General features: G+C 38.5%; 1 protein-coding gene across 1 annotated transcript; it reads left to right on the top strand.

Annotated features, from left to right (window-relative positions):
* LOC139743327 (UBX domain-containing protein 6-like) lies at positions 1-26796 on the top strand. The gene is made up of 10 exons (XM_071653817.1): positions 1-156; positions 11968-12107; positions 13660-13724; positions 14822-14959; positions 15602-15699; positions 18635-18789; positions 19621-19840; positions 21232-21362; positions 23269-23414; positions 26668-26796. The coding sequence occupies exons 1-10, from the start codon at positions 56-58 to the stop codon at positions 26794-26796; spliced, it is 1323 nt and encodes a 440-aa protein (XP_071509918.1). The 5' UTR covers positions 1-55.

The raw sequence follows: 26796 nt of genomic DNA, 5'->3' as shown, positions 1-26796 counted from the left end.
TCTTGCATCTTCTTCACTTGTTCCTTTCAAGGCGATTGACAGAAAACAAGTAATCATGAAGAAAATAGGCGAATTTTTCGAAAAGAAACGAATGGATCACAAGTTCAAAAGTGCAGGAACTGGTGCTAAGCTTACTGACAGCAAACAACAGCCCAGGTAAGGAATTTTTAGCCTGTGTATTGAACAGCTGTGTACGTGTTGTCAGTTGCACTTGCAGTTGGTTGTAAACTATTCTGAATGAAATCCCACGCAAAAGGTTACTGGTGGGACCGTTCATAACTTTGAATGGATTTATTATTTAGAGTCTACGCTGTTTGTCTTTTGCAGTTTTAGTGTGGTTACTTGAAAGAGTGATAGCGTGTGGATTGTTTTTATCAGTATTATAACAAAGTTATAGAGGAAAATCAGTTGCAAGAGTACTTTCACACCTCCTTGACCTTGTCAAATGAATTCAAAACGTGCACAAACTCTTCCTATAGATCTAACTAAAACCAGTTTTCGGTCAGCTACCGGTATGGCGTCATCAATTCACATACTTGCAGTTGCACAGTCATTCACAAGAGAGTACAGGTCGCCGAAAAAGCGCTAAAAATCGAGAAATAGGCCGTTCTCTCGCGGGATTTTTTTGTTTATTGCAAGCTTGGAGTGTGATGGTATCCTCAAAAACGCAAAAGAAAAACAAAATTTCCGTACGTGCCGATACAGTGTCTCAAAGCACAAGGATTGAATGCAAGTGCCGAGAACCTAGTATTCGGTCACCAACGGGCGCCGCAACGTCCCCGATGCAATTTTGCGCCAACAAGGTAGCGGGCACGCGTTTTTCAGCTGCCTGGAACACGCATTGACTTTGAACGCGCATATCGTGTGACCGAATACTGGAGCCGGTGACCGTATACTGGGGAATTTTCAAGGTGATATATTTTGCGATTTTGTGAAATTCTGTGTGATATTTAACAAAATGAAAATTGAGATTAAAGAAGTTTGATATATTTCACATACATTGCTGTAGATATGATGGTTGATGTATTATTTTAGTTTGAAAAATATTGCAAAAAAGCTTAAGTGACCGAATACTGGGGATGTTACCCTGATCTAGTTTTAAACAAAATGAAAGTATGAGGCTATGTAGATCTAGTTATAATTCAATAACCTAAAGTAATTGCATCTGCCGAGTCTCCAAAGTCGAATAGAAGTTTACATGTTTCAACACTTAAATAAAAGTGTTGGAAATTCTTGATAGCATGAAATGCTGCTCTGTGACTGTATCACCTGTACACAAGCAATCGGCACAGCACAGTACGAATACAACTGTACATACATTCAGCGCATGCAGAAAGGTGTCTAATGATATGTCATGGGTCAACCACATTAATCACACTGTAAATAATGCCAGCAAGACATTAGGATTCATACGCAGGAACCTGTCAAGGTGTGACACCAAGGTTAAGGCAGCTGCCTACAAGGCTCTAGTTCGCCCTAAATTAGAATATGTGGAATCTGTCTGGGATCCCCATCAATCCACCCTTATAACCGGAGGGCCAAACCCCAAAAAGTCGCTTACTTAACGAGTGAGTTGCACTCTCTCTACAAACTAAGTAGACCATGCTTATTTTCAAGTTTTTATTGTAACAAACAACATTCCGCTGGTCTACCTCAAAAAATTTGTTGCGAAAGCCTCCAAATCCAAGATGGCGTCCAAGATGGCCGCCATATTTACTGAATTTGTTATTTGAAAGATAGAATTTGATTGAAACATCAGATTTCAACAAATTTGATGTCATATGAAAGAGAATAAAATTTTCTACAAGTTGATACCATTTTTGTGGGTTGTTGTGATAACTGGATTGAGATTTTAAGGAAAAAACACTCATTTTTTGGTATTTTTCTGAAAAAAAGAAAATCATGAAAATGCTTGATTCATCATAAATCAAAGAAAGACTGAAGGATTATCTTGAAACATCTCAAGAATTTTGTTTGACATATAATTGATATTTGGAGAAAATTAGGGGTCAGTACCGTTTTTGATTCAGGAGTTACAATGTCTCAAACTTGAAAACTCACTATGTAAAAATGACCACTTTAGTTGTGACAAGACTTTATTGGTCGTAAAAAAAGCATGCGCGCGCCTAGACTACTACACGCACCACTGGCACTGACGCCTGTAGCAGTGCCAGTGGTGCGTGTAGTAGTCTTGGCAAACGCAGAATTTTCTTTGACAAACAAGGGTTTGTGCCTGAAACTAACTTTTCATACCAAGTGGTAGCTCAGGTGACGCTGATTGCTATTATTTCAAAGTAGATTGTTCTGAAGCAGATGAGATGAAGCAAAAAATATCTTTCAAATAGAGGTAGAAGCTTGAAATAACCTTGCTATAGAAAGTTTAAAACAAAATTTGGATCAATCACTCAAAAAATTCAAGATTGCAGGCCATCAAAGCTGACATAGTGTATTGCGCCAAAGTAAATGTATCATTTCGATTTTTATACAATTTTGTCTGTTTTGGTGTCTATTTATATGGTTTTTATATATTCTGAACATTTTAATGCTATTTCAAACCATCTTAGGTTTTTATGGAGACATTTTTTTTTTTCAGAATGGACCATGAATATTTCTCTAAAAAGTTACAAAAAATTAAATTAAAAATGTTTATGAAAACCATGCAGAAATTACAATCTTTCCCATATAATCAATATTTGGAGGTCAGTATTGTATTTGGTTCAGGAGTTATAATGTCTCAAACTTGAAATCCCATTTTACATAATATGTATTTGCACGCATCTGTTCCCAAAGACGTCACAGAGGGTCAAATCCAAGATCGTGCTTACTTTTCGAGTTCCACTCTCTCTATAAACAAAACCATACATAATATTAAGCATACTAAGCAATGTTCCGTAAGTACACTTCAGTAGATTTGTTGCAAAAACCTCCAAAGTACAGATGCGGTCCAATAGGGCCGCCATTTTTATTGAATTTAACATTTCAAACATAAAATTTGATAGAGACATTGGATTGCAACAAATTTGATGTCATATGAAGGAGAGCAAAACTTCCTAAAAGTTGATACCACTTTAGCTGTGTATTGTGATAAATTGGGGGGGGGGGTATTTGCTTCTCTTTTTCGGGGGGGGGGGATCCATATTTTTATATTGTTTTGAAAAAAAAGAAGAAATTTAAAAATGCATGATTTAGTATTTATCAAAGAAGAACTGAAGAATTATTTTGACACCTGCGATTGAGATTGAGATTTACTGAGATTGAGACATAATTCATATTTCTGGAATTACAGGCAATATCATACACTGTTCACAAGTTAACATCTAAAACTTGAAAAAAATATATATTCATGCATTATAAATTTTGTATACAATGTGTTTACATGGTCACATGTAATACTGTAATGGTCTAGTGACTTGCAAGTACCTGCATGCAAACTAACTTTTCATGCCAAGTGGTAGGTGACGCTGGTCGCTATTACTGTAGCATTTCATCATAGTAGATTGTTCTGAGGCAGATAAGATTGAACAGAAAGTATTTTCCAAAAAGAGATAGGAGCTTGGAATTGGCACAAATTTTTCCAATGTGTAATAATTAGCGATAAAAACAGTATCCACACAAAATTCAAGATGGCGGTAATTAATCGAGGTTGTTGTTCAAGGCATTATTTCCCATTAGTGCACGTAAAACAAAAATCCAGCTTTACTTAATTCCTTAAGCTAGTTCTAAACTGTGAGTTAAGAATAGAACAACTAATGTACAAACTTAAATCAGTATATTGTTAGATGTACTAAATAGATCTGATAAGAATGTTTTTTTTTTTACATAATTCAAATTCAAATTCGAATTCAAATACTAAATTGTTAACAGTTATCATGGTTATGGTTTCTTGAAAAGATATGGTGATATCTTCGTATGTTTTAGGCTTTATTATGATTTTTTGACATGGTAGAATGTTTTGTAATGCAACTAACCTGCACATATAAATCGAATGTGATATCTCTCCCAATGGCAAACAATACCTTAAGTGTGTTGCGTCAAAGTTAAATCTCAACTTATAACTTATAATTTGATATATATTTCTAATCTTCTTATCTTTCTGTCTATTACATGTTTCTATACATCCGAACGATATTGTACTATTGTAAACCATATTGAGGGTCTTTTTTTTGGGGGGGGGGGTGGAGCTCATTCCAGTGTTTGGGTAAGGCCCAATCTTTCATAAAAAAAAAGAAATGCTTCTGTATCAAAGATACTATATGCTTTTTTACTTGTATGTTACTCTGCTGTTGTAGAAACGTGAATGATGATGGTATAATTGTGTAATAATGTCTGATCCGTAGATGTCCTTGAAAGCCCTTCTGTTCCGAACCCCCCCCCCCCCGCCAAAAAAAAAAAAAAAAAAAAAAATCCGACATGGCGGCAATTTCTCAACTTTGCTCTTAAATGTGTTGTGCGAAATTACTTTTCAGTATATTGTTCGAATAAAATTTTCCGAATTGATTATTCGTGCTGTATATTCCCCATTTACAAATAAGCATGCTGAAACTGTATTTACTGTTATCAGATTGTTTTTGGGCTGATTTCATGTGGGTTATAGTGTCACAATTGATCTGAACTTATGCCATTGGTAGATGCTTTCCCATACTAAATATCAGGATCACTCGAGAGTGAAAATGTTCATTTTCATTTATTTCAGAGTGACCTCGAGATCACTCAAAGAGTGACGAGTGATCCCTATTCAAAGGCAGGGCTCGACACTACGTTGGTCCGGTGGGCCACCAAAATGTCAGAAATGAAGAATTTGGTGGCCTGATCGGGCCACCAAAAAAGGTCGGATATTTGCCTTTGGGCCACCAAAAATAAAAGTTAGTGTGGAGCCCTGCCTAAGGTCACTCTAAAATGAGTGAAAATGAACATTTTCACTCAAAAGTCACTCCAATTTCACTCTAAATTCACCGTTTTCTGTTATTCACTCCTCACATCAAAAGTAAAAACTTCCACTCGATTTGTCAGTTTTTTCTTTTTCGGAGAGTAGAATATCACTGGTCTTAAAAATGTGTCCATAAAAACCTAAGACCGTTTAAGATATCACAACAGACAAAATTGTATCAAAATCGAAATAATACATTTAATTTGGCGCAATACACTATGTCAACTTTGATGGTTGTCATCTTGATTTTTTTTGAGCGGTTGATCTAGTGTGTCTTAAACTATCTATAACAAGATTGGTGCCAAATTTCAAGCTATTACCTCTATTTGAAATTTTGTTTGCTTCATCTCATCTGCTTCAGAACAATCTACTTTGAAATAATAGCGATCAGTATCACCTGAGCTACCACTTGATATGAAAAGTTAGTTTGCAGGCACAAACCCTTGTTTGTCAAAGAAAAGTCTGCATTTGCCAAGACTACTACACGCACTACTGGCGCTGCTACCAGCGCCAGTGCCAGTGGTGCGTGTAGTAGTCTTGGCGCGCACAGACTTTTTTATGACTAACAAGGTCTTGGTTACAACTAAAGTGGCCATTCTTACGTAGTGAGTTTTCAAGTTTGAGACATTATAACTCCTGAACCAAAAATAGTACTGACCCCTAATTTTCTCCAAATATTAATTATATGTCAAACAAAATTCTTGAAACGTTTCAAGATAATCCTTCAGTCTTTCTCTGATTTATGCTGAATCAAGCATTTTCATGATTTTCCTTTTTTCAGAAAAATATCAAAAAATGAGTGTTTTTTCCTTAAAATCTCAATCCACTTATCACAATAACCCACAAAAATGGTATCAACTTGTAGAAAATTTTATTCTCTTTCATATGACGTCACATTTGTTGAAATTTGATGTTTCTATCAAATTCTATCATTCAAATAACAAATTCAGTAAATATGGCGGCCATCTTGGACGCCATCTTGGATTTGGAGGCTTTCGCAACAAATTTTTTGAGGTAGACCAGTGGAATGTTGTTTGTTACAATAAAAACTTGAAAATAAGCATGGTCTACTTAGTTTGTAGAGAGAGTGCAACTCGACCTCTGTTTTTAGCTTTTGGCCCCCCGGTTATTATAAACAAACTAGAAATAGTTCAGAGACGAGCAGCTCGCTTTGTCTTCAATGACTACCGCCGAGTCACAAGGGTTTCAGAATACATGGACTCTCTAGATTGGCCTTCCCTACAGAAAAGAAGAAAAGTTGCAAGACTACAAAATGTATCCCTCTTCTACAAAGCTCTGCATCAGGAAGCTACTGTTATCATTCCCCCGTATGTGAAGCATACATCCAGACCCCTGAGAGAGGACACTGAACGCTTCATTCCGCCGCAATGCAGAACAAAAGCATACCTAAACAGCTTCCTCCCAAACACTATTAAGGACTGGAATTATTTAACCCCTGAAATTAAAAAGGCAAACTCTTCATCGGCCTTCGAAAACCAAACTGAAAAGCATTTTCGACTCGAGTAAAACAATACGCCGCGCAGCAGCCGCAACCAACTCTGGACGCTAGTGCTGTCATCGGCGATGTCGGGATTCCGATTCAGAGAAGGTAAGGATTAATTGTTTGATCTGAATGCAGCAGTAACAGCAGCTTTTTTCTATACAATTGTACATGGTGTCTTTGAAAAGCTAACATTTGTTTTTATTCCCCCTTTTCCTCGGCCAAGTCTTGTGGTAGTGATTGTGGCTTCTACAGTGTATACAAAGCGGTTGAGCGTGTGTGTGCAGCCCGTAATTATATGTGACCCGCTACAACAAAAGTATCCTAAAGTCGCTGACAGATGAGCCGAGAAAATCAAGTTTGAAGTCACATCATCAAAATTGGTCAAAGCAATCGGATTTCTCTTTTTGGCATAATTTTGTAGTCTAATATTTTGTCTATCATCTGCCGAAATTTCGAAGCTAAATGATGAAATGAAAGGCAAGAAATTAGCGTTTTTCTGGACCATGATTTTCCGACTTTCAATGTAACAGAAACGTGTCCGAAGATTTGGATTTAGCGCCGCAACTAGACTCCGCCCCTAGCAACGAGGGACTGATTACTGATTGGTCCTGCATAGACCGCTAAGCTTGAATGAACATCGCGGAGGTCGCTAGGAGCATACCTCCTATTGTCAAGCGGTGAAAACTGTCTCGCCTCCCCTTGATCATGTTAGCGTCAGAAGGGAAACTTTCAAGGCGTTTTCCTCGAAACTCTGATCTCCTCGACCACTTCACATGCGCTAATAAAATTATCGATATCTCCGCAACCGAGTACTTTTATGAGTTGTATTATAAGGGAATAATGTCATGTCATTTTCAGAAAATTGTCCTCCCCGACTTTTTGATCCTTTTGTTGTAGCGGGTCACATATCTCTCTCTTTCTTTTCTGTCTTTCCTTCAAGTATTTCTTTCTTTCCCATTCTTTTCTTTGTGGGTTTCCTCTTGTCTAACCTTCTTACTTTCTACCTCATTGTTCTTATTTTCCTTCATGGCTTATTGTCCCCGCCGAACGAGTTCGAGCAGGGGACTATGAAACGGGCTCCGTACGTGTGTGTGTCCGTGTGTCCGTGTGTCCGTGTGTCCGTCCGTCCGTCCGTGTGTCCGTCCGTGTGTGCGTCCGTGTGTGATCAAAACGTTCAAAATGCTACTCCTTCGCCATTTCTAACCCAATTTTGATTCTGTTTGCTTTATATGATAGCACTACATGGGAGCTTTGAAACTTCTATACAGAATTTCAATTGTGACCTTTGACCTTGACCTTTGACCTATATTGTACATTTTGCTTCAAAATGCTACTCCTTCGCCATTTCTAACCCGATTTTGATTCCGTTTGCTTTATATGATGGCACTAGGTGAGGGCTTCAAAACTTCTACACAGAATTTTGACCTTTGACTTCTTTGACCTTTGACCTTGATTTTTGACCTATATTGTACATTTTGCTACAAAATGCTACTCCTTCGCCATTTGTAACCCGATTTTGATTCCGTTTGCTTTATGTGATGGCACTAGGTGAGGGCTTCAAAACTTCTACACAGAATTTTGACCTTTGACTTCTTTGACCTTTGACCTTGATTTTTGACCTATATTGTACATTTTGCTACAAAATGCTACTCCTTTGCCATTTGTAACCCGATTTCAATTCCGTTTGCTTTAAGTGATGGCACTAGGTGAGGGCTTCAAAACTTCTACACAGAATTTTGACCTTTGACTTCTTTGACCTTTGACCTTGATTTTTGACCTATATTGCACATTGCCTACAAAATGCTACTCCTTCGCCATTTCTAACCCGATTTCGATTCCGTTTGCTTTATGTGATGGCACTAGGTGAGGGCTTCAAAACTTCTACATAGAATTTTGACCTTTGACTTCTTTGACCTTTGACCTTCATCTTTTTACCTATATTGTGCATTTTGCTACTAAATGCTACTTCCGGCGGGGACATATATTACGCACCGCGTAATTTCTACTTTTCCTTGTCTTTCCCTCCATCTATCTTTCCTTTCTCCAATATCTTTTTCTTATGTTTCATTCTGATGTACTACTGTATCCTTTCCTTTATTTCCATTTCAGTCTGTATAATTCTTTCTTTGCTTCCTATTCATCTTTGCTTTCATCTAGTTTTGATTCATCTCTCATTCTATAATTCTACCTAGTGCTGTTTTGTTTTCAATCTTTAATTTTTCTTTGCTTTTAGGTTTTCTTTTCAAACATACAGTATCCATCTCTGCATTGCTTTCCTTTATAATGCAAGTTTCTCTTCTTTCTTTCATTCCATTGTCTTTTGTTTTTATTTTAAGTATACTTTCTATTTTGTAAACCTTCTGTTTCATTTTTTTCAGGTTTACCTTTCTAGTATCTTTTCATTCACTTCCTTTCCTCCTTTTCCTGTCCTTTGTCTTTATGTGTGACCTGCTTTAACAAAAGGATCCGAAAATAGAGGGACGTTGATTTTCTGAAAATGACAGGACGTTTCCCTTACTCTTCCGCTTTCATTTCATGCAATGTGACTCAAAAAAGTACACGGTTGTGGAGGTATTGATGATTTTATGAGACCATGTTGAGTGGTCTAGGAAATCAGCATTTTGAGAAAACTGCCTTTGAAGTTTTCTTTCCAACCTAATCGTAATCAAAGGGAGGTACACTAGTGTAAGACAGTTTTCACTTCTTGACAATAGAAGGTCCGCTCATAGCAACCTCTGCGATATTCATTCAAGCTTAGTGCCAGTGGTCTATGCACGACCAATCAGTAACCAGGATGCCACGCACTGACCAATAAAATCACTCCCTCATTGCTCGAGGCAGAGTCTATCTGCGGCGCTAATTCCAAATTTTCAGATATGCTTCTGTTCCATTGAAAGTCGGAAAATCATGGCCAGGAAAAACATTAATTTTTTGGCTTTCCTTTAATCATTTAGCTTCGAAATTTCGGCAGATGATAGATGAAACATTAGACTACAACATTATGTCAACAACAGAAATTTTATAGTTTTGACCGATTTTGATGATCTGATTTCAAACTCAATTTTCTTGGCTCAGCCATTAGCAACCGTAGGATCCTTTTGTTGTGGCGGGTCACATATTCTTTCACCCTTGTCTTATAACCACATTTTTCACAATCTTCTTTCATTCACACAAACACACACACACACAAACAAACACACAACACAAACAACAACCCCAAGCCTCAATTAGTCGCTACCACAAGACTTCATACAAGCTGATGGAAAGGCGGAAAAACAGACCATCTATTCAAAGATAGAAATGTACCATAGAAGAACTTGCTGTGAGATCACTACATTCAGATCAGTCGCTGCACTTGCTGTCGTGCCATGAATGTGTTTTGTATACTGTGCTGTGCCGTCTGTTCCTGTGTGCAAGGCAGTTATCGCAGAGTGAACTACTTGTTGTATGTACGCAGCTGCAATTGACATATATTCCAACAAGTGTAAAAGTGTCAAAACAGTGAAAATTCCATATCTGCTGGACTTGGGTCTCACTCAGATGCAAATATTTGTGTTTGTTGGATATTATAGAGTGAGTTTGTACATGTTTAGAGATCAATTGATGAGGATATGCAAAAGTACACTAGCACCGCAAAATAACTGAGGGGTGACAGTTTGGCACCCAGAGAAGTGTAAAATGGGATATTAAATGTGGTATGTAAATGTGTGCCTAACAATCAATTGTTAAAAGTAAAGGTAGTTTTTCACATAATTTATTTTTACATAATGTAGAACACACCATGCCATCCATGCCAAGCAGTTATAATTATAGGTCCTTCTGTAAGTTCTGTTGAATAAAGCACTCTTATTAGTAAACAGACACTACAGAACACACTAGTCTCCAGCCACTGTTTGTAGGTAGATGATGATGTTCAGTATTTTGAAGGTTGTAAGATTCTTAAACACACAAATTCTGTATGACCTGAGGTTCATTAATCCTTAAATGAAAAAGGGTTCTTTGATACAAACATTTGTGGAATTATTCTGAAGGTTTGTTATACCAAAGGTTCACAGTTCTGAGGCCAGGTTATAATTCTGAAAATAAAGTAAGGTTTGTAATTCCAAAGGTTTGTATTAAATCCGACAATGAAATAAAGTTCATCATTCAGAAGGTTATTTAATCCTAAAACAAAATAAGGAGTGTTAAGGTCAAGCAAAAAATGAAAGTAGTTTTTCATCCTTATCATCTGATTTCGTTGCAGCATCAATTTTTGTATTATTTACTATTTTTCAAAGTGGTGATGAAATTATTAAAATGTTTTGTTCATTATCTTTTTCCGCATCTTTTTTTTTTTTTGAGTTGCCACATCAACTTCTTTCAGTATTTACCTACATGCACTTCATTTCACCTACTGATTGTGAAGTCATGCATGCATTGCTTTAGAATCTCCACTGTTCTTGTCAGGACTATAGTGTGTATCCACTATACATTGTATATCATACCGCCAAGCAAGAGAGATGATAAACCAGCTGTTGTACTGAGCTGTACAGTGTAGGATGTAACAGAATTGAAAAAAAACCCAGTCATATGAATTTGATATCAAAGTGGACTGTTCATTTCATAGTAAATGTTCACAACTTGATATTTGTGTAAATAAGAAATTTCCATCAACAGTACACAGGGTGGTCCACAAGGGGTTTCAGCATGTTGCTGCAACATGCTAAAAGTTTTGTGCAACATCCTCAAATCTTGTGCAACATCCTCAAAAGCAAGCAACATGTTGGGCACCATCCTAAAGAATTTGCAACAAGCTCAAAATAAAATGTATTCAAACATGTGAAAAACCTGTGCAAAACTTATGAAACATCAAATTACCTGGTACTTAGATAATTTGTGAGCAAAACATGAGAGAGATCATTGAATGTAAGCAGCACAAAGAGAAATAAGCTGTGCAATACTGTGTACTACATGCTCGTGATGTGTGCTCCGGGCACATACAATTTCTGCAATATTTTCAGATTCTAAGCTTGCAACATGCTCAAATTTCAAGTTGTGGACCACCCTGAGTACACTGTATGCATTTCACACCATAGCTATAAAAGCTGAATATTATTAACTTTAATCAATAAGTACCTGAATGTAGACCAGCTGTATTTCTAAATTTACTTCTTTGATGCACTGATACACTATAAAGTAAACAGACTCTGGGAAATTGCAGCTGGGGTAAAAAGTCACAACTGTGCATGTTTTTAATTGCACATTTTGATTTTTTTCATGTAGACCAGTATAAGCAGTAAATCTTATCCAAGGTATGATGGGCTGACTAACTAGTGTCTAATTAGTCAGCCAGACCACTGTCTATAATGTCAAGAGTTTCAGATCAGGTCCAACTCGCTGTAGAACTGATCATGAACTGCCACCCAGACAAACAGTCTGTGTAAGACAATTTTATTCACCATTTGTTGCTCACAATAGACTCTCAAATGATTTATGTTATTGTACTGTAACATCAAAATTTCCTGATAAGATACCATCTTGTGTATTCTGTATTAAGCACGTCACATGAAGCAAGGCCAGTCACACCGCGGGCCACTCCCAGTTCCAGCTCCCAGATGGCGGGTCAGGCAGCCCTCTCCAGACTAGACCCTGGTCCTGCAGCTTCCCGGCCCGCCTCTGCTTCCATCAAGGCGCAGGGTAAGGTGCCAGAACTGCCTCTGCCTGCAGGGGCCTGCGTATCTTAAGTTTCAATGAAAACTTGTGTGGAGTGTTGGTCAGATGATCAGCATGATGCAAAACACGTGACATCTTTAAAGGAAACCAAAACCTAAAGAGAAATGTGGATTGAGTGAAAGCAGCAACATTAGAACACATTAGTGAAAGTTTGAGGAAAATCGGACAATCGCTGCAAAAGTTGTGAATTTTTTAAGTTTTGGTGTTTGAACCGCTGGATAAGGAGACTGCTAGAGGTTATAGTGTCATGTGTGGACAACAATATAAAGAAAATATAAAGGGAATTCCACAAAATTCAATTTGCATGAAAACTACACGTTCCATCAACTTGATACGGGCATACACATATGTTAAGGGTAGCAATTATTCCCTCTGCTTTCTGAAAGCGGTTAGTCAAGCACTCTTTCATTATGATAGAAAAGTGAATTTTTTGTGAATTCCCTTTATATCCTTTATATTGTTGTCCACACATGACGCCATGACCTGTAGTAGTCTCCTCATCCAGCGGTTCCAACACCTAAACTTTACAAATTCATAACTTTCGCATCGATTGTCCGAATTTCCTCAAACTTTCAGTGATGTGTTCTACTAATTACGAAAGATAATGCTGTTGCTTTCACTCAATTCACATTTCTCTTTGGGTTTTGGTTTCCTTTAACAGTCACTACTTTCCTGTACTATCATTACATTGTACCTTATTAGGTTTACCTTAATATATTAATACAATTTAAGCAGTTACCTTTCTAAAGGACATTAGTACTGTAGGCATACAGTAGACCAGTAGTATAAACAGTGAATACTGTTATTTTATGAAAAACTTGACTGAATATTACTAACTAGCACATTGTCACTGCAATGTTTATACATGTAGCTGTAGAAATTAAGAAGGTAGACAATTCCATATTTTCCTGAGAATTTATATAAAATTGATGGCATGCATTAGAGATTATGAAATGTAATTCTGTGGCTTGGCAGTCTTCAAATATTTCTGTACAATAATTTTGAGTCCATGCTGTGATATCCCTATAGAAAGGTGATGTTGTATTTCCGTTAGCCTGGCAGGAAATAAGTTTTATGCACATGGTAGTTTTTGTCTGTGTTCATGTATGTGTGTGTGTGTGTGTGTGTGTGTGTGCCTCATTATGGGAGTTGCGCTAGATGGGTCCATGTGAGTTGGCAACCATTAAATAGTCTGCTTTTTCATTCATAGCAAGTCAATCAGGCATGAGGACTATAAACTGGGCTGCTTTTGCAATCCCTCAATCCACTAACATGAAACAGAGCCCTCTATTGACAAGGGGATGTACAATGTTTTGACATTGACAGAGGCAGTGCATCATTGGAGGTGATCATTGCCATGCTTATTTTATTGTTCCCTCTGCCTAAGGTTTTTGACCCTGACCTTATCTGTCTCACATTTTCTTTTCTATCTTTACTATCTTCTGCTCAATTTCCCCCACTCACTCACTATCTCTCTCGCTTTCCCTTTCTCCCTCTGTGGGCTTGCTGTATATAGCTAAAGCAGAACTTGCACAGGAACAGGAGCAAGCAGCATCATCAACTGATGAAATGTATTCTAGGGTAAGCTACCATACTTCTTTTCTATAAACTAATGACATGTATGATGCTCTCATAATGAACATAATATTATGTGCATGTTACAAGTGATTTTGCATGTATTCATCCTTACCGGATTCCCCTACCCCTTTGATCGTTGCCCTGGATTATTACAGTGACATTTGGACAAAGGTGTGCTGCAGTAGCTACGTATGTAGCATATTGCCAGAAAGAAGATCTAGGAAGTGATTTGTGGCATTGTGAAGATTTACGCAATAACTTTCCTTCAAGTCTACGAAGATAAATGGGTCTGAGAGAAGACTACAGCAAACCTAGGATCAGAAAGCAAGAGAACAATAGGATTCGCTGTAGTCTTATCTTCAGATCTAGAATGGTAGTAGTTTGGGACCGTGTTTATAAATTGAGTACCACGTCGTGTAATAAAACCCTTTTCTGCATTCAGATGACATACAGGTGTAGGTTGAAGAACTCTGCACTCTTCTACATTGGAATAATTCAGAAAAAGCTGTCATTGTTAGAAAATTGAAATATTTGTGATTATTTGTGTGGATCTTGAAAAGTAGTCATCAACTTGTGGCATTTACAGTGCACTCCCATTATAACGAGCACGGTTGTAACGAAATTCTCAATTCAATGAAGTAAAAATTAAGTTCCAATGTCTCTTTGTATACTTTACTGTTCGGCTTTAACAAAATGTTGATATGACAAAAGAAGATTACTGGTCCTGAGGACTTCATTATCTATAATGGAAGTGCACTATACAGTTGTACTAAGAACAAAAGTATGACCCAATTAAGCAAATTCTGGCCCTGATTTATTGTGGTATAAACAAAGCTTAAATTATTTTGTTATGTTCAATTCTGGTGCACCTAAGCAGGGTTCCCGATTTTGCGGTTAGCCCTATACCCTTGTAGACTACTACACAGGAGAGTGGCATGTTTGTGTGCAGGGTACCTAAATTAAAGGCCCACCTCAGTACAATGTACTAAGGATGCTACCAGATAAGACTGACTGACAATATAAGTTTTTGCATCAGTGAAGCAAAGGGTGTACTGCGTTTTTGTAACGCATTTTGCAACATGCTTCTCCCTTATCTCCAGAGTGCATCCTCGACCGTTCCAAAGTGCGGCGACAACCAGTCGCGTCTCCTCGTCTCGTCTGTGCACTTCTGGTGCCGGTGCTCCAGGCGACTGAAGCGGGCGGAGCTCGAATCTCACCTCCAGGAATGTCTCCTCATGGTAGGACTCGTCATCTTCTATTATCATGTGACAGAAACAAAATACCGTGAGAGCTGATCAAGTGATAGTGTGCTTATGAAACACCCTGACCTTTCACCATCTTCAGGATGTAGGTTTAATTTGATTTTTAAAAACAAGTTTGAGAGAACAGCTGTAAAATGGAAAGCAGCAGATTGACTGATTGCTGAAAAGAAATGATCATTTATATTTCTTTTTTTGAATTCATGGGGACAAATTTTAGGCAATGACATCATCTCGTTATCTTATTTGCATCATTGTGGTTGTAACCATATTATGTGTGTTTCTTTCGTAGTTATTTCTGTTTCCAGTTGTCATAGAATTTTCACTGTTTAGTCCAACTTCATTCTTTCAACTTGTACAAAGAGTGGTGTTTCCCTTAAAACTTGCATGGCATGCTCTAAAAAGTTCAGGATGTTACCAAATCCCGAAAGATTTATGCAATAGTCTTTGCTCAAATATAAAGAATTTCCTATGTCAACTGTAGTCTTTTGTAAAAGATATTTTCTGTCAGCCTTGTTGCTTGTTTGTTTGTTCTGAGATAATAAAGCGAATTCCAGATCACAGCAGTCATTTTGATCAAGTTTACGCTTGTAATCTTCTGACTACTTTTTGTTTCCATAGCAACTGGCAGAAGATCCTCCATCAGCTGCTGCAACAATGGTGTACACTCTCAACAAAGACAAGGAGAAAGTCAAAGTTGGAGTTGACACAATATGCAAGTAAGGCAGGCCCTTTTATTGATCCTTTAAAACTAGTCATAGCATGACACACACACACACACATTATATAAAGGAATATACAACAAAAATTACCTCCATAAATTCAGAAGTGATTATGGCTGGGTCTCATGTTGTGGTGTAGTGCCATGCTTCTCAACCATTTTTTAACCCATTGCCCACTTTTTTCTTCCTATACTGCACACAAGCACCAACTAAAATCATAATTATTGTTTGTCCTGACAGCATCTGTCAACATTGTGGGTACACTGTGATTTCCTGCTGTTATGATAATGGTCAAATTCCAGCACATATCCACGTGCCAGTCCTCCATATTAAGTTGAGTTTTCCACTCACTCTGATCTTTTCGAGTGATGCTTTGGTTTCTGTAACCTGCATGAAAACACACCCTCTTTTGTAAATTGGGTGCCCCCATGTAATGTTTTGTTGTTCAAAGGCGAAGCACCTTTTGCTGCACAGTGCGGGAGCGTAAACTCCCAGTGAGGAAATCATCCTTTTCTCACGGTGTGAGTCAGATTTTATCCATGGCTGTGGCTGACAAGTTACCTTAGCTAGTTCCTTCCTTTAGAAGGAGTTCATAGATCAATGGAGAAAAAAATGAATAAATATAGAAATGAGACCGATTAAACCCTTGGTATTCTAACATGTTTGCTGAAACAGGCATTCAAACATATTGTGTGCTTTCTCTGCCAATTGACACAGATGTTGAGAAACTAAATGTCAATGAAGAGAGATTACCTAATCCCCTTGATCCCTACTGTGTCACCATGGCATTCCTGTTGAGGATTGGGTGGATTACTGAATGCTTATGCAAAAGCTTGGCAATTTAAACTAATCGCCTGAGCACGTTAAGATTGTCGGTACCTGTATTGAGAGATGCAAATGTATCGTGTGGGAAGTGATTTCTCTTTATAAATGTTAATCTTGCATGTTAATTCGCTTTTATGAGATGATAAAGACTTCTTGAAATTCTCATCTCATTTTCTTTGTCAAATCTTTCATGAATTGTGCTTCAATCACAGTCTCATGACATCCGTGTGCATCAGTATCCAAATAGTTTGATTTGTCAGTAGCACATTTTGTGTGACAGGTCGTTATGGAACAGGGGAATTTGTCAAGTTTTGGATGACAATGAATTGGGTAAGGAGTAGATGTCGCTGACATGCTTTCCTTTAAGCATCTTAGTCATGTGACATTTCATTCCACATGAGACTTTGTAGCCAGCCTGGCACTAATCCAGCTGGTCGAGGAGACATGCCACAAAGTTTTGCGGAGGAAAGTAATGAGTCATGTCATTTCCTATATAAAGGATGTTGCGCAATCTTTGTGTGCTGCCAGAACAGAGAGGCATGTGAAAATAACATGTCTTGGTAATATTTGTTGTATGCATGATATGTTTGATCCTTGGTGCGTAATCTATGGGTATGTTGCAAGATCTGAAAGTTGGTATATTCTTGTAGGGAAATTGGGGGAAACTGCTATGTTTTTCCACAAGTATGATCAGAGGGGCTTGAATTGTGCGTAAAACCTTTCTAATTTTGGTGAATGTGACTCTTCACTCTGCTATGCACAGGAAAGTTGACATTGACTAGTATTGTTTTGTTATCCTTATTCATTTTTATCTATGGGCATGACAGAATTATTATAGTGTGATATTATTGCATTGACATATTTGTTATTTTCCATTGATTTGTTTCAGTTATGAATTAAGAAAAAAAAGCAGGCGTAATTCATTCTAACTTAAATGTGAATGGTATCACTTTATTGTCCCCGCCGAACGAGTTCGAGCAGGGGACTATGAAACGGGCTCCGTACGTGTGTGTGTCCGTGTGTCCGTCCGTCCGTCCGTCCGTCCGTGTGTCCGTGCGTGCGTCCGTGCGTGCGTCCGTGTGTGATCAAAATCTTCAATTTGCTACTTCTCTGTCATTTATGAGCCAATTTTGATTCTGTTTGCTTTATATGATAGAACTACATGGGAGCTTTGAAACTTCTACACAGAATTTCAGTCGTGACCTTTGACCTTGACCTTTGACCTAATTGTACATTTTGCTACAAAATGCTACTCCTTCGCCATTTCTAACCCGATTTCGATTCCGTTTGCTTTATGTGATGGCACTAGGTGAGGGCTTCAAAACTTCTACACAGAATTTTGACCTTTGACTTCTTTGACCTTTGACCTTGATTTTTTACCTATATTGTACATTTTGCTACAAAATGCTACTCCTTCGCCATTTCTAACCCGATTTCGATTCCGTTTGCTTTATATGATGGCACTAGTGGAGGGCTTCAAAACTTCTACACAGAAGTTTGACCTTGACTTCTTTGACCTTTGACCTTGATTTTTGACCTATATTGTGCATTTTGCTACAAAATGCTACTCCTTCGCCATTTCTAACCCGATTTCGATTCCGTTTGCTTTGTGTGATAGCACTAGGTGAGGGCTTCAAAACTTCTACACAGAATTTTGACCTTTGTCTTCTTTGACCTTTGACCTTGATTTTTGACCTATATTGTACATTGGCTACGAAATGCTACTCCTTCGCCATTTCTAACCCAATTTCGATTCCATTTGCTTTATGTGATGGCACTAGGTGAGGGCTTCAAAACTTCTACACAGAATTTTGACCTTTGACTTCTTTGACCTTTGACCTTGATTTTTTACCTATATTGCACATTTTGTTACAAAATGCTACTTCCGGCGGGGACATATATTACGCACCGCGTAATTTCTACTTTTCCTTGTTCTGATTGAAATGTTGTGCTTTTTTTCACATTCATTTCATCATATTGTATATTTCAGAGTCCTGCAGTGTTCACGGTATCTTGGAAAAAGGATATTTGTATGTGCTGTTCCAGTTTGTTTAACTTTGACAGGAATGGTCAAAGCTGCCTATCCCTGTGGTCTTTTTTCCCCAAGGTACCTTGACAACGTGTGCCTGCACCCCACAGAAGAGAAGTACCACAAGATCAGGGCCAGCAACAAGGCGTTCCAAGAGAGGGTGTCCCCCCTCCTGGGGGCGGAGGAGTTTCTACAGGCGGCCGGATTTGAGAGGAGAATCCTCCCCCACGAAGGTGAGACAGGCAGTGCAGTGGCAGATCCAGGCGGGGGCGCACCAAATGCGCGCCCCTTTTATTTTTTATTTTTTGAAACAAAAGAAATAGAAAGAAAAAATGAGGGTGCGTCCCTTTAATTTTGTAAAGGCACCTCCCCTTTACGAAATTCCTGGATGCGCCCCTCAGCGGGAAGCGTGGGAAGGAGGGAGAAAGTCTCCCAAACCTTCCAACCATTCTGAATTTGGAGGAAAGAATATAAATTTTGACCATTCCAAGCTCTTGTTTCAATAGGAGTTTCATGTTATGATTTTAGTACTTACTCCTATAGGAACTGCTCTTTCTTTCCTACTTTTGAGCCAAATCATCCATATTTTTTTTTTCTCAGTTAGAAAGGTTGCGATGCTTGGTCTCTTCATATCACTAATGTTAGCACCACAAATCGAACATGAGATTGTTATTGCTGTGTGGATCAATCTATGCTGTATAAGTGATAGTTTTTTAATTGTCAGAGTAAAACCAAAGTGCATGCTCATATGAGTAAACTTGAATTCAAAGCTTGAAGACATCACCAGTTATTGGTGCTGATGAGCTCTCATTTATTGATTTGCACTATGAAGTCTATCTCCATCCCATTGAAAGATGAGAGAAATATGATTTATAATGTCAGTAGAAGTGCTGGTGATTTGCACAGTGTTACTAGTCCTTTCAGCATGATTTCTAATAGGGCTTTTCTGAGTGTGTTTGTTGGTAAGTTCGAGTCATTTGTTATAATACCAGAATCAATTCTTTTTTTCTGTTTTGAAAATAGGGATACATTTCGACCATTTGTTTCTGTTTTGCTCACGACAGAGTCTGAAACAGATTTCTTTGTGCTGGGGGAAGAACTGGCCAGAGACACTGACAGACTGTTCGCCCTGAAGGAAGTGCTGAAGTCGGGTGCCCCATTCAGACCCACTCTAGACAGGGACATGAAGGTCTACCACCCATCACGTAGGGCAGGGCACTTTGAGCTGCCAGACGACTTCTACTCCCTCAAACCAGAGGAGATTAAGCGGGAGCAGCAGGCCAGGTGTGTTGCTGTCAATCACCACGCCGCCGCTGCATGATAATCTATTTCATATTATGTATGCATTGAATGTGGATGTACTTCAATTTTCTGTAGGTGTTTATGAAATACTGATTGTAACATACATAGGAAAGATAGAAAGCCGCTGTTTATACTATTCTTCATGCAATTATGTGATTTTGTTCTTTGCGGTACAATACATATACATATATATGTGACACTGCACCTCAAAACAAACAAAAAGTTGCCAGACATGAATTTTTAGTTAAGACCATATTCTGAAAGGGCAGACTTTAAGCTTTGAAATGATGTATAACTCAAATCAAATGGCCTCTCCTAACCTTTCTAAATATTGGAAAGAAAGCACAAACTCAGGAAAAGTGCGAACTGAGAAAAGAGGCTCTGAAGTACAGTGTCTATTCAAGCGCTTAATCTTTACCAAACCGTGCTGGCTGCGCGATGAAAGGGACAAAAAACAGGAAGTAAACCACCAGAGTAACAACTTTGAAGAGACTATTAGATTAAACTGAAATTTAGCATGCCTCATTAACACATTCTGTCCATAATTAATGCCAACTTTCAAATCAGTAGCACTATCCTTTCAAAAGTTATTAGAGTTGAAAGTGAAGAGTGTGGACAAAGTTTTTCAGAAATGAAAAAGGGATTCTAAAGACACACCTAATCACACTATTCTACCAAAAATGTTCGAGATAAACTGCTAAAACAACAGACTTTCCTGCCCGTTTTATGATACCAAATTTTAGCATTATGTAAAAGAAGACCCGCTCTTTCAGAAAATATGAAAAAGTCAAGTTCGGCTAGGTTGACCCATTTCACTTATTTTCAGTCCTCATGCAAAATAAGTGTGTGCGACTTATGTTCGTTTTGAGGTGCGCAGTCACATATGCAAGTTCAGCCAGCAACACCTTCAAGCAATAGGCTTATCTTGCAAGACACTTAGAAGTTTGAAACAGGAGTTGTATGTATGTTTACAATCTTAATTTAAATTCAGTTTTGTTGATTTTTTGTCCAAATACTTTTCTTTCTAAAATATTGTATTATTTTCAATTGTGAAAAATTATATTTCAAAATTCCTGTCTTTTCTTGGTCTGTCTTCTTCTGAATAAAGAATAAACACAACAATTTGTTTGTAATTTTTCCTTTACAAATATATCAATTTGCGTCCATCTGAACTTTTATTGCTTTCCAGCTTATTGCTGATAATGGTTAATTTCAAATGAGTTTAAAATAGGTGTGTAGATGCTCCGGTTTGACTGCACAGCCAAGAATGGATTGTGTCCCCTGACATGGAAAGAAATAGGCTTCAAATGTTTATCTCTGCTTCTTGGAATATCAAGTTCTCATGCCAAAAAAAAACCAAACTTTTACTACAGGACAGAGGCAGTAGAAAGGAGTATGATGCTGCGGACAAAAGCCATGCGTGAGGCAGAGACACAGAAGGCACTGCGATGGTACCGGTACGCACTCATACGGATACGCTTCCCCGATGGCATCTTATTGCAAGGTTTGTCGGAAAGACCCGTTCAATTTTCACATCCCTCAGCCTCTCAGCCCACACGGCCAACTGTCGCTTTGTTTGGTTGGCATTCCAAAAACCATGGAGTTGTTGGAAAATCACATATATATCACTGATGGAATGGGAAAAAAAGAAATTGCTTACCCAATTTGCTTTTCAGATTAGACAAATATTAGTCATCACAACATCATGTATATAGAGCAGTCTTACTTTAGTAAAGGATCTATGCATTTGCATTGCATTGGTCCTTTAAGGTTAAAGGACAAGTTCACCTTCATAAACATAAGGATTGAGAAAATGCAACAATATTAGTAGAACACATCAGTGAAAGTTTGAGGAAAATTGGACAATCGATGCAAAAGTTATGAATTTTTAAAATTTTTGTGTTGGAACCGCTGGATGAGGAGACTACTACAGCTTGTGAGTCATATGCGTACAACAGTATGAAGGAAATATAAAAGAAAATTCAACATATTTTCACTTTTTTCGCATAATACACGAGCAATTGACTTGCCTCTTTCTAAAGGCAGGGGGAATAATATTACCCATAACATTTATCGGTAACGAGTCAGGGGAATGTGTACTTTTTTCAAAAGATGGAATTTTGTGAAATTCTCTTTATATTTTCCTTATATTGTTGTACGCATGTGACATCTAAGTTATTCATACACTGCAGTAGTCTTCTCCTCCAGCGGGTACTGCACAAAAACTTCAAAAATTCATAACTTTTGAACGGATTGTCTGATTTTCCTCAAACTTTCAATGATGTGTTCTACTAATATTGCTACATTCTCTCAATCCTTATGTTTATGAAGGTGAACTTGTCCTTTAAGGACATACAATGTACCAGATGCTGGAAGGGATGGGGGGGGGGGGGAGCATATGCCCTATATATGAGCACTGCAGAATCACCACCAGTCCTTGTGCAAGCAGAGTGCTAGTTGGCCTATTCTCAGTGCTGGGCTCTTGTTCAATTTGTGACTGTGGTGGGTGAAAGGAGCCTAGCTCACTTTTCTCTTGAGGCAGGCTACAAATAAATGGGACCTTTAAAAGCAGCAGCAGCAGCAGCAGCACTTTTGGCTGGCTTGATGGTAGTGGAACCATGATTATATGCAGTTACAAGGAGCTTGGGATGGGCTTGACTCCTGTGAGCACTAAATTGCACACTATTACCGGGGAGATTTTGCACAAGTGATTGGTATTCATCAAATGAAGGTCATTGCTTGTGGCACACTTCCCTTTCAGTTTTTGTAATCGACTGGTTAGCGAAATATATTCACTGTCATCGATGATAAACACAGTGGAAACATACCTCATAGTTTTGTCAATCATCAATGATAGTACATGCCCTAGAGCTGGTTTATCATCAGCATCTTCTGTTTTGGTGTTTTTGTGTATAGTCTCAAGCACAGTTAGCAAAGTGGGCAAGGATTTTATTCCCTCAGTTTGAATATCAAAATGTGAGGCATTGGCCTTGTGTATGCTATATTGTTTTGTGGTACTCCATATTGAGCAATGGATACTGATTTTCACATGTCATGTGTCATTGTATAAAAAAATTCAGGGTGTGAACATGGACATTTGTATACATTTCCCACACTGTGATATAAGTGCTGAAGTAACAAGAATTTGTGCTCTCACTGGTAAAGTGTCAACAGTCAGGAAAATTCAAAACACATGCATTTTGTTCCACAAGACAGAGCGCAATATATCAAACCTGCAGAAATTTCCATTTTCATGGCATGTGACGCCCATATTTTCATTATGCAGTGGGTCATAATAGCCTAACAGTTTGCCCTTTATGAAGTGCAAAATTTGTAGTGATCCTTTTCATACTAGTGACGGGATACATGTAGATGAAGCTATGTCCATTCATCTTTCCTTCACTGCCCAGGTACTTTCAACGCGAGGGACAGGCTAGGGATTCTCAAGGAATTCATCCGCTCACAGCTGTGTAACAGCTGGCAGCCGTTTATCCTGACTGACCCGGGCAACACCAAGCTCACCGATGACGATGCCATGCTGGCAGCACTAAACCTGGTAAGGCTGTTTATTTTGATCTTTCTTTCTCTTTTGCTCCCTTTCTCTCTTTGGTACTGTCTTCTCTCTCTGTTTGGTTTAGTAGTTTATTATTAAGTGATCAATAATATTGATAAGTTAGTTGATTTACAATAGGTACTGTATACGGCAAATATTTTCGCAAGGTTTTTATTTTCGCGAGTCAGGTGCTAACCGCGAAATTAAAGACACGCAAAAATGACTCTGATCCCGACACGAATGTGACGAACACGTATACATTTCTCCCTTTAGGACAGTACTCCATGATCGCGGATCTAACCACGCGCGAAAACGTCAGGAAGTCCCGATTCGCGAAAATTTAGACCGCCAAATATATGGTGTATACAGTGTTTGTTTATTTTCATTCATTTATTTCTGTAATATCCTCTGCCTACTTTACTAGAGAGATGGTTCTTTCCAAAGAAATGCATTGCATGAATAAAGAGAAACTATTAAAGGGTGTGTACAGTTCTGGTCGAGGCGAGGATTTAGCTTTTAACGTTTTGCAAGATATTCAGAAACCACTCTATGAGATGGCAAAGAGCATGCAATTCTAAGGGGTATCAAAAGTTTATTTGATGAAAATCGGTTTTGAAATGGCTGAGATATCCAAAACAAGGTGAAACAAAGAGATCCTAATAAAGTTGTGGCCTGTCGCCTTCTATTATTATCACTTTTTTGGATATCTGGGCCATTTGAAAACCGATTTTCATCAAATAAATGTTGAATCCTTCTTAGAATTACATGCTCTTTCATATTTCATAAGAGGTTTCTCATATATTACTTAGGAATTATCAAAACATGAATCCCCACCTCGGCCAGTACTGTACAGTCCCTTTAAGCATTAGACTGGTGCGAGTTTGAACAAATTAGGGCGAATTCCTTTACAGTAAATAATGTGCTAGGTGGTTCAGTACCTGGGAACTGAAATCTTGGTCATGTGACTGTATTTCCCCCATCTGTTTTCAGCTTTAAAATGCCACTGATATCATGTTTTTTTTTTTGTTGGAAGAGACAGTGTGTTCATGCAGTTTTTGAGGCACATCAGGGATACTCTAACTTTGAATACTGTGAAACAAGGAATGTTTGCGTGCATTTTAATTTCGTGAATTTCGCGGGAGCCGATATTCGCGAAATTAAAATGCACACGAAAGTTTTTGTCTACACTATATGCATTGAATGTTAGAGGCAACTTGCGAAAATTTTATGCCGCCAAAAAGGCTGTCGGCTTCAATTTGCGAAAATTTCATGCTGCGAAAATATCATGTTTTACAGTAGTATGCAAGACAGATAAGATAAATTCCTGCATGCATGATATATCATATCATGCAAAACATAATACATAGTGATGATATGATAAGCATACATGATACAGATTATCACTGTATCACATGTGTTGTCTTTATTCGTGGAACAACGGATCATGAAAACTGCAAATATGTCTTATGATCAAGAAGGTCATATAAAAAGAAAAATGGCATAACCTTCAGACACTCATAAACAGTATGGTATTGACTTTTTTGGTCTAAGTTTGTTCAAAGCTCCATCATCGTATGGTTTTTATATCACCGCTTTTGTTTAGAATACTTTCTTCATAATGTAAGTGTCTTCATGGGGAAAATGCCAGGGTCTCCTGAATGGGGTTTACTGCAGTGAATGTGTATAACATTTCACTCCTATAGCTTATTTTTGAGTATAGGATTGTGAACATGTTATGAATATTATGACTATATTCCCTTCAAATTTCATTGTGGTAATTATTGTCTTTGGCAGTTTCTCAGTTGAGACATTGACATTCATGAATTTATATATTGGAATGAACTCCTGGGTCTCATATGTTAGCGCTTGTAATACAAAGCTGAGATGCAATATTTTCATTTAAATCATGAATTAAACGTCTCATTGATGTGGTGAGAGGAAGATGGCAGCAGAACTCCACAAGACCACATGCAGTATTTGTAATATTCAACTTGTGAGTAGGAGGCAGGTTGGAAATTCTGACAAATGCCAATCACCATCCCCAGCTGGTCCTCTACTTTTTAGCTCACCTGAGCCGAAGGCTCAAGTGGGGGGAAATTAAGGAATCTTTAAAAATCTTAAACCAGAAGTGATAGGGCTTAGTTAATACTATGAATTAGTGCATTGATGACTGTAATTTCAAATTTGTTCATGGGGGAATCAGGGGTGCCCCCCTTGGGACCCAGGGGAGGGGGGTTTGGAGGGGTCCTAATGGGGCCTAAATTGTACATTTTAATCTTCACTTTGAGATCCCCATGTGTGATTTTCACCAAACTTGGTAGGTAGCATCCCTAGGGGGATAGGATCTCACTACTGAGTACTTCAAATGGGCACCATGGCCCACCTGGGGGGCCCCCAGGGGGCCCCAAACCCCCTAAAATTAAGGAATCTTTAAAAATCTTCTCTAGAACCAGAAGTGATATGGCTTAGATAATACTATGAGTTAGTACATTGATGACTGTAGTTTCAAGTTTGTTCATGGGATTGGTGGAATCAGGGGTACCCCCCCCCCCCCCCCCCCCATGGGACCCAGGAGAGGGGAGTGGGAGGAGTCCTAATGGGGCCTAAATTGTACATTTTCATCTTCACTTTGAGATCCCCATGTCTGATTTTCACCAAACTTAGCAGGTAGCATCCCTAGGGGGATAGAATCTCAATTACTTCAAATGGGCACCATGTCCCTCTTGGGGGCCCCTAGAGGCCCCCCCCCCCCCCCCCATTAAGGAATATTTAAAATCTTCTACTCTTCTACTTCTAGAACAAGAAATGATTAAAAGCAAAGTTAATAACATGAGTTTGTACATTGATGACTTTAGTTCCAAGTTTGTTCATTGCAGATCCAGGGCTGCCTGCCCCCCCCCCCACTCCCTGGAGTTGAGGGGAGGGGGTCCATATGCAGACCTAAGTTTTCAATGTTCTCAGGTAAGAATGTGCAAGAATGCATGGAAGGTGAAATTGCGACACTCAGGTGAACGCGTGACCCTCGGGTCTCTTGTTATTTTAGAATGTACTTTTCATGTTGATGGGGAAGTGCCTTTTGCACAATGGATTCTATCATGCTAATCAGCAAAACAAAGCAAACTGCTGAATGCTCCAAATGGGCAACAAAATCATAAAAAGTAATGACACATACAAGGATTTACAAATGGCCTTTGACCACACATGTTGCTTTTCCTCCATCCCCACCCCTTCCCCAATTCCCTTCCTCCTTCTTCAGGCACCAGCAGCTGTGGTCAACTTCTCCTGGGATGCGGCCGTGATGTCGGACATCGCCGCGGCCGGCCAGGGCGCCATGAGAACAACCTACCTCAAGCCGGAAGCGATGCGCCAGCTGCAACCCTTATGA

The sequence above is a fragment of the Diadema antillarum genome, unplaced genomic scaffold (assembly GCF_040938485.1).
Source record: "Diadema antillarum isolate AM-2024a unplaced genomic scaffold, OU_Dant_1.0 seq00001069_RagTag, whole genome shotgun sequence".
In the NCBI taxonomy this organism is placed as follows: domain Eukaryota; kingdom Metazoa; phylum Echinodermata; class Echinoidea; order Diadematoida; family Diadematidae; genus Diadema; species Diadema antillarum.
This window is presented reverse-complemented; position numbering and strand designations above follow the sequence as displayed.

Coding starts and splice junctions, on each gene's coding strand:
- LOC139743327 (XM_071653817.1), top strand. CDS start 56: ATGAAGAAAATAGGCGAATTTTTCGAAAAGAAACGAATGGATCACAAG. Junction 12,108..13,659: donor TGCTTCCATCAAGGCGCAGG/GTAAGGTGCCAG, acceptor TGCTGTATATAG/CTAAAGCAGAACTTGCACAG. Junction 15,700..18,634: donor GGAGTTGACACAATATGCAA/GTAAGGCAGGCC, acceptor TTTTTCCCCAAG/GTACCTTGACAACGTGTGCC.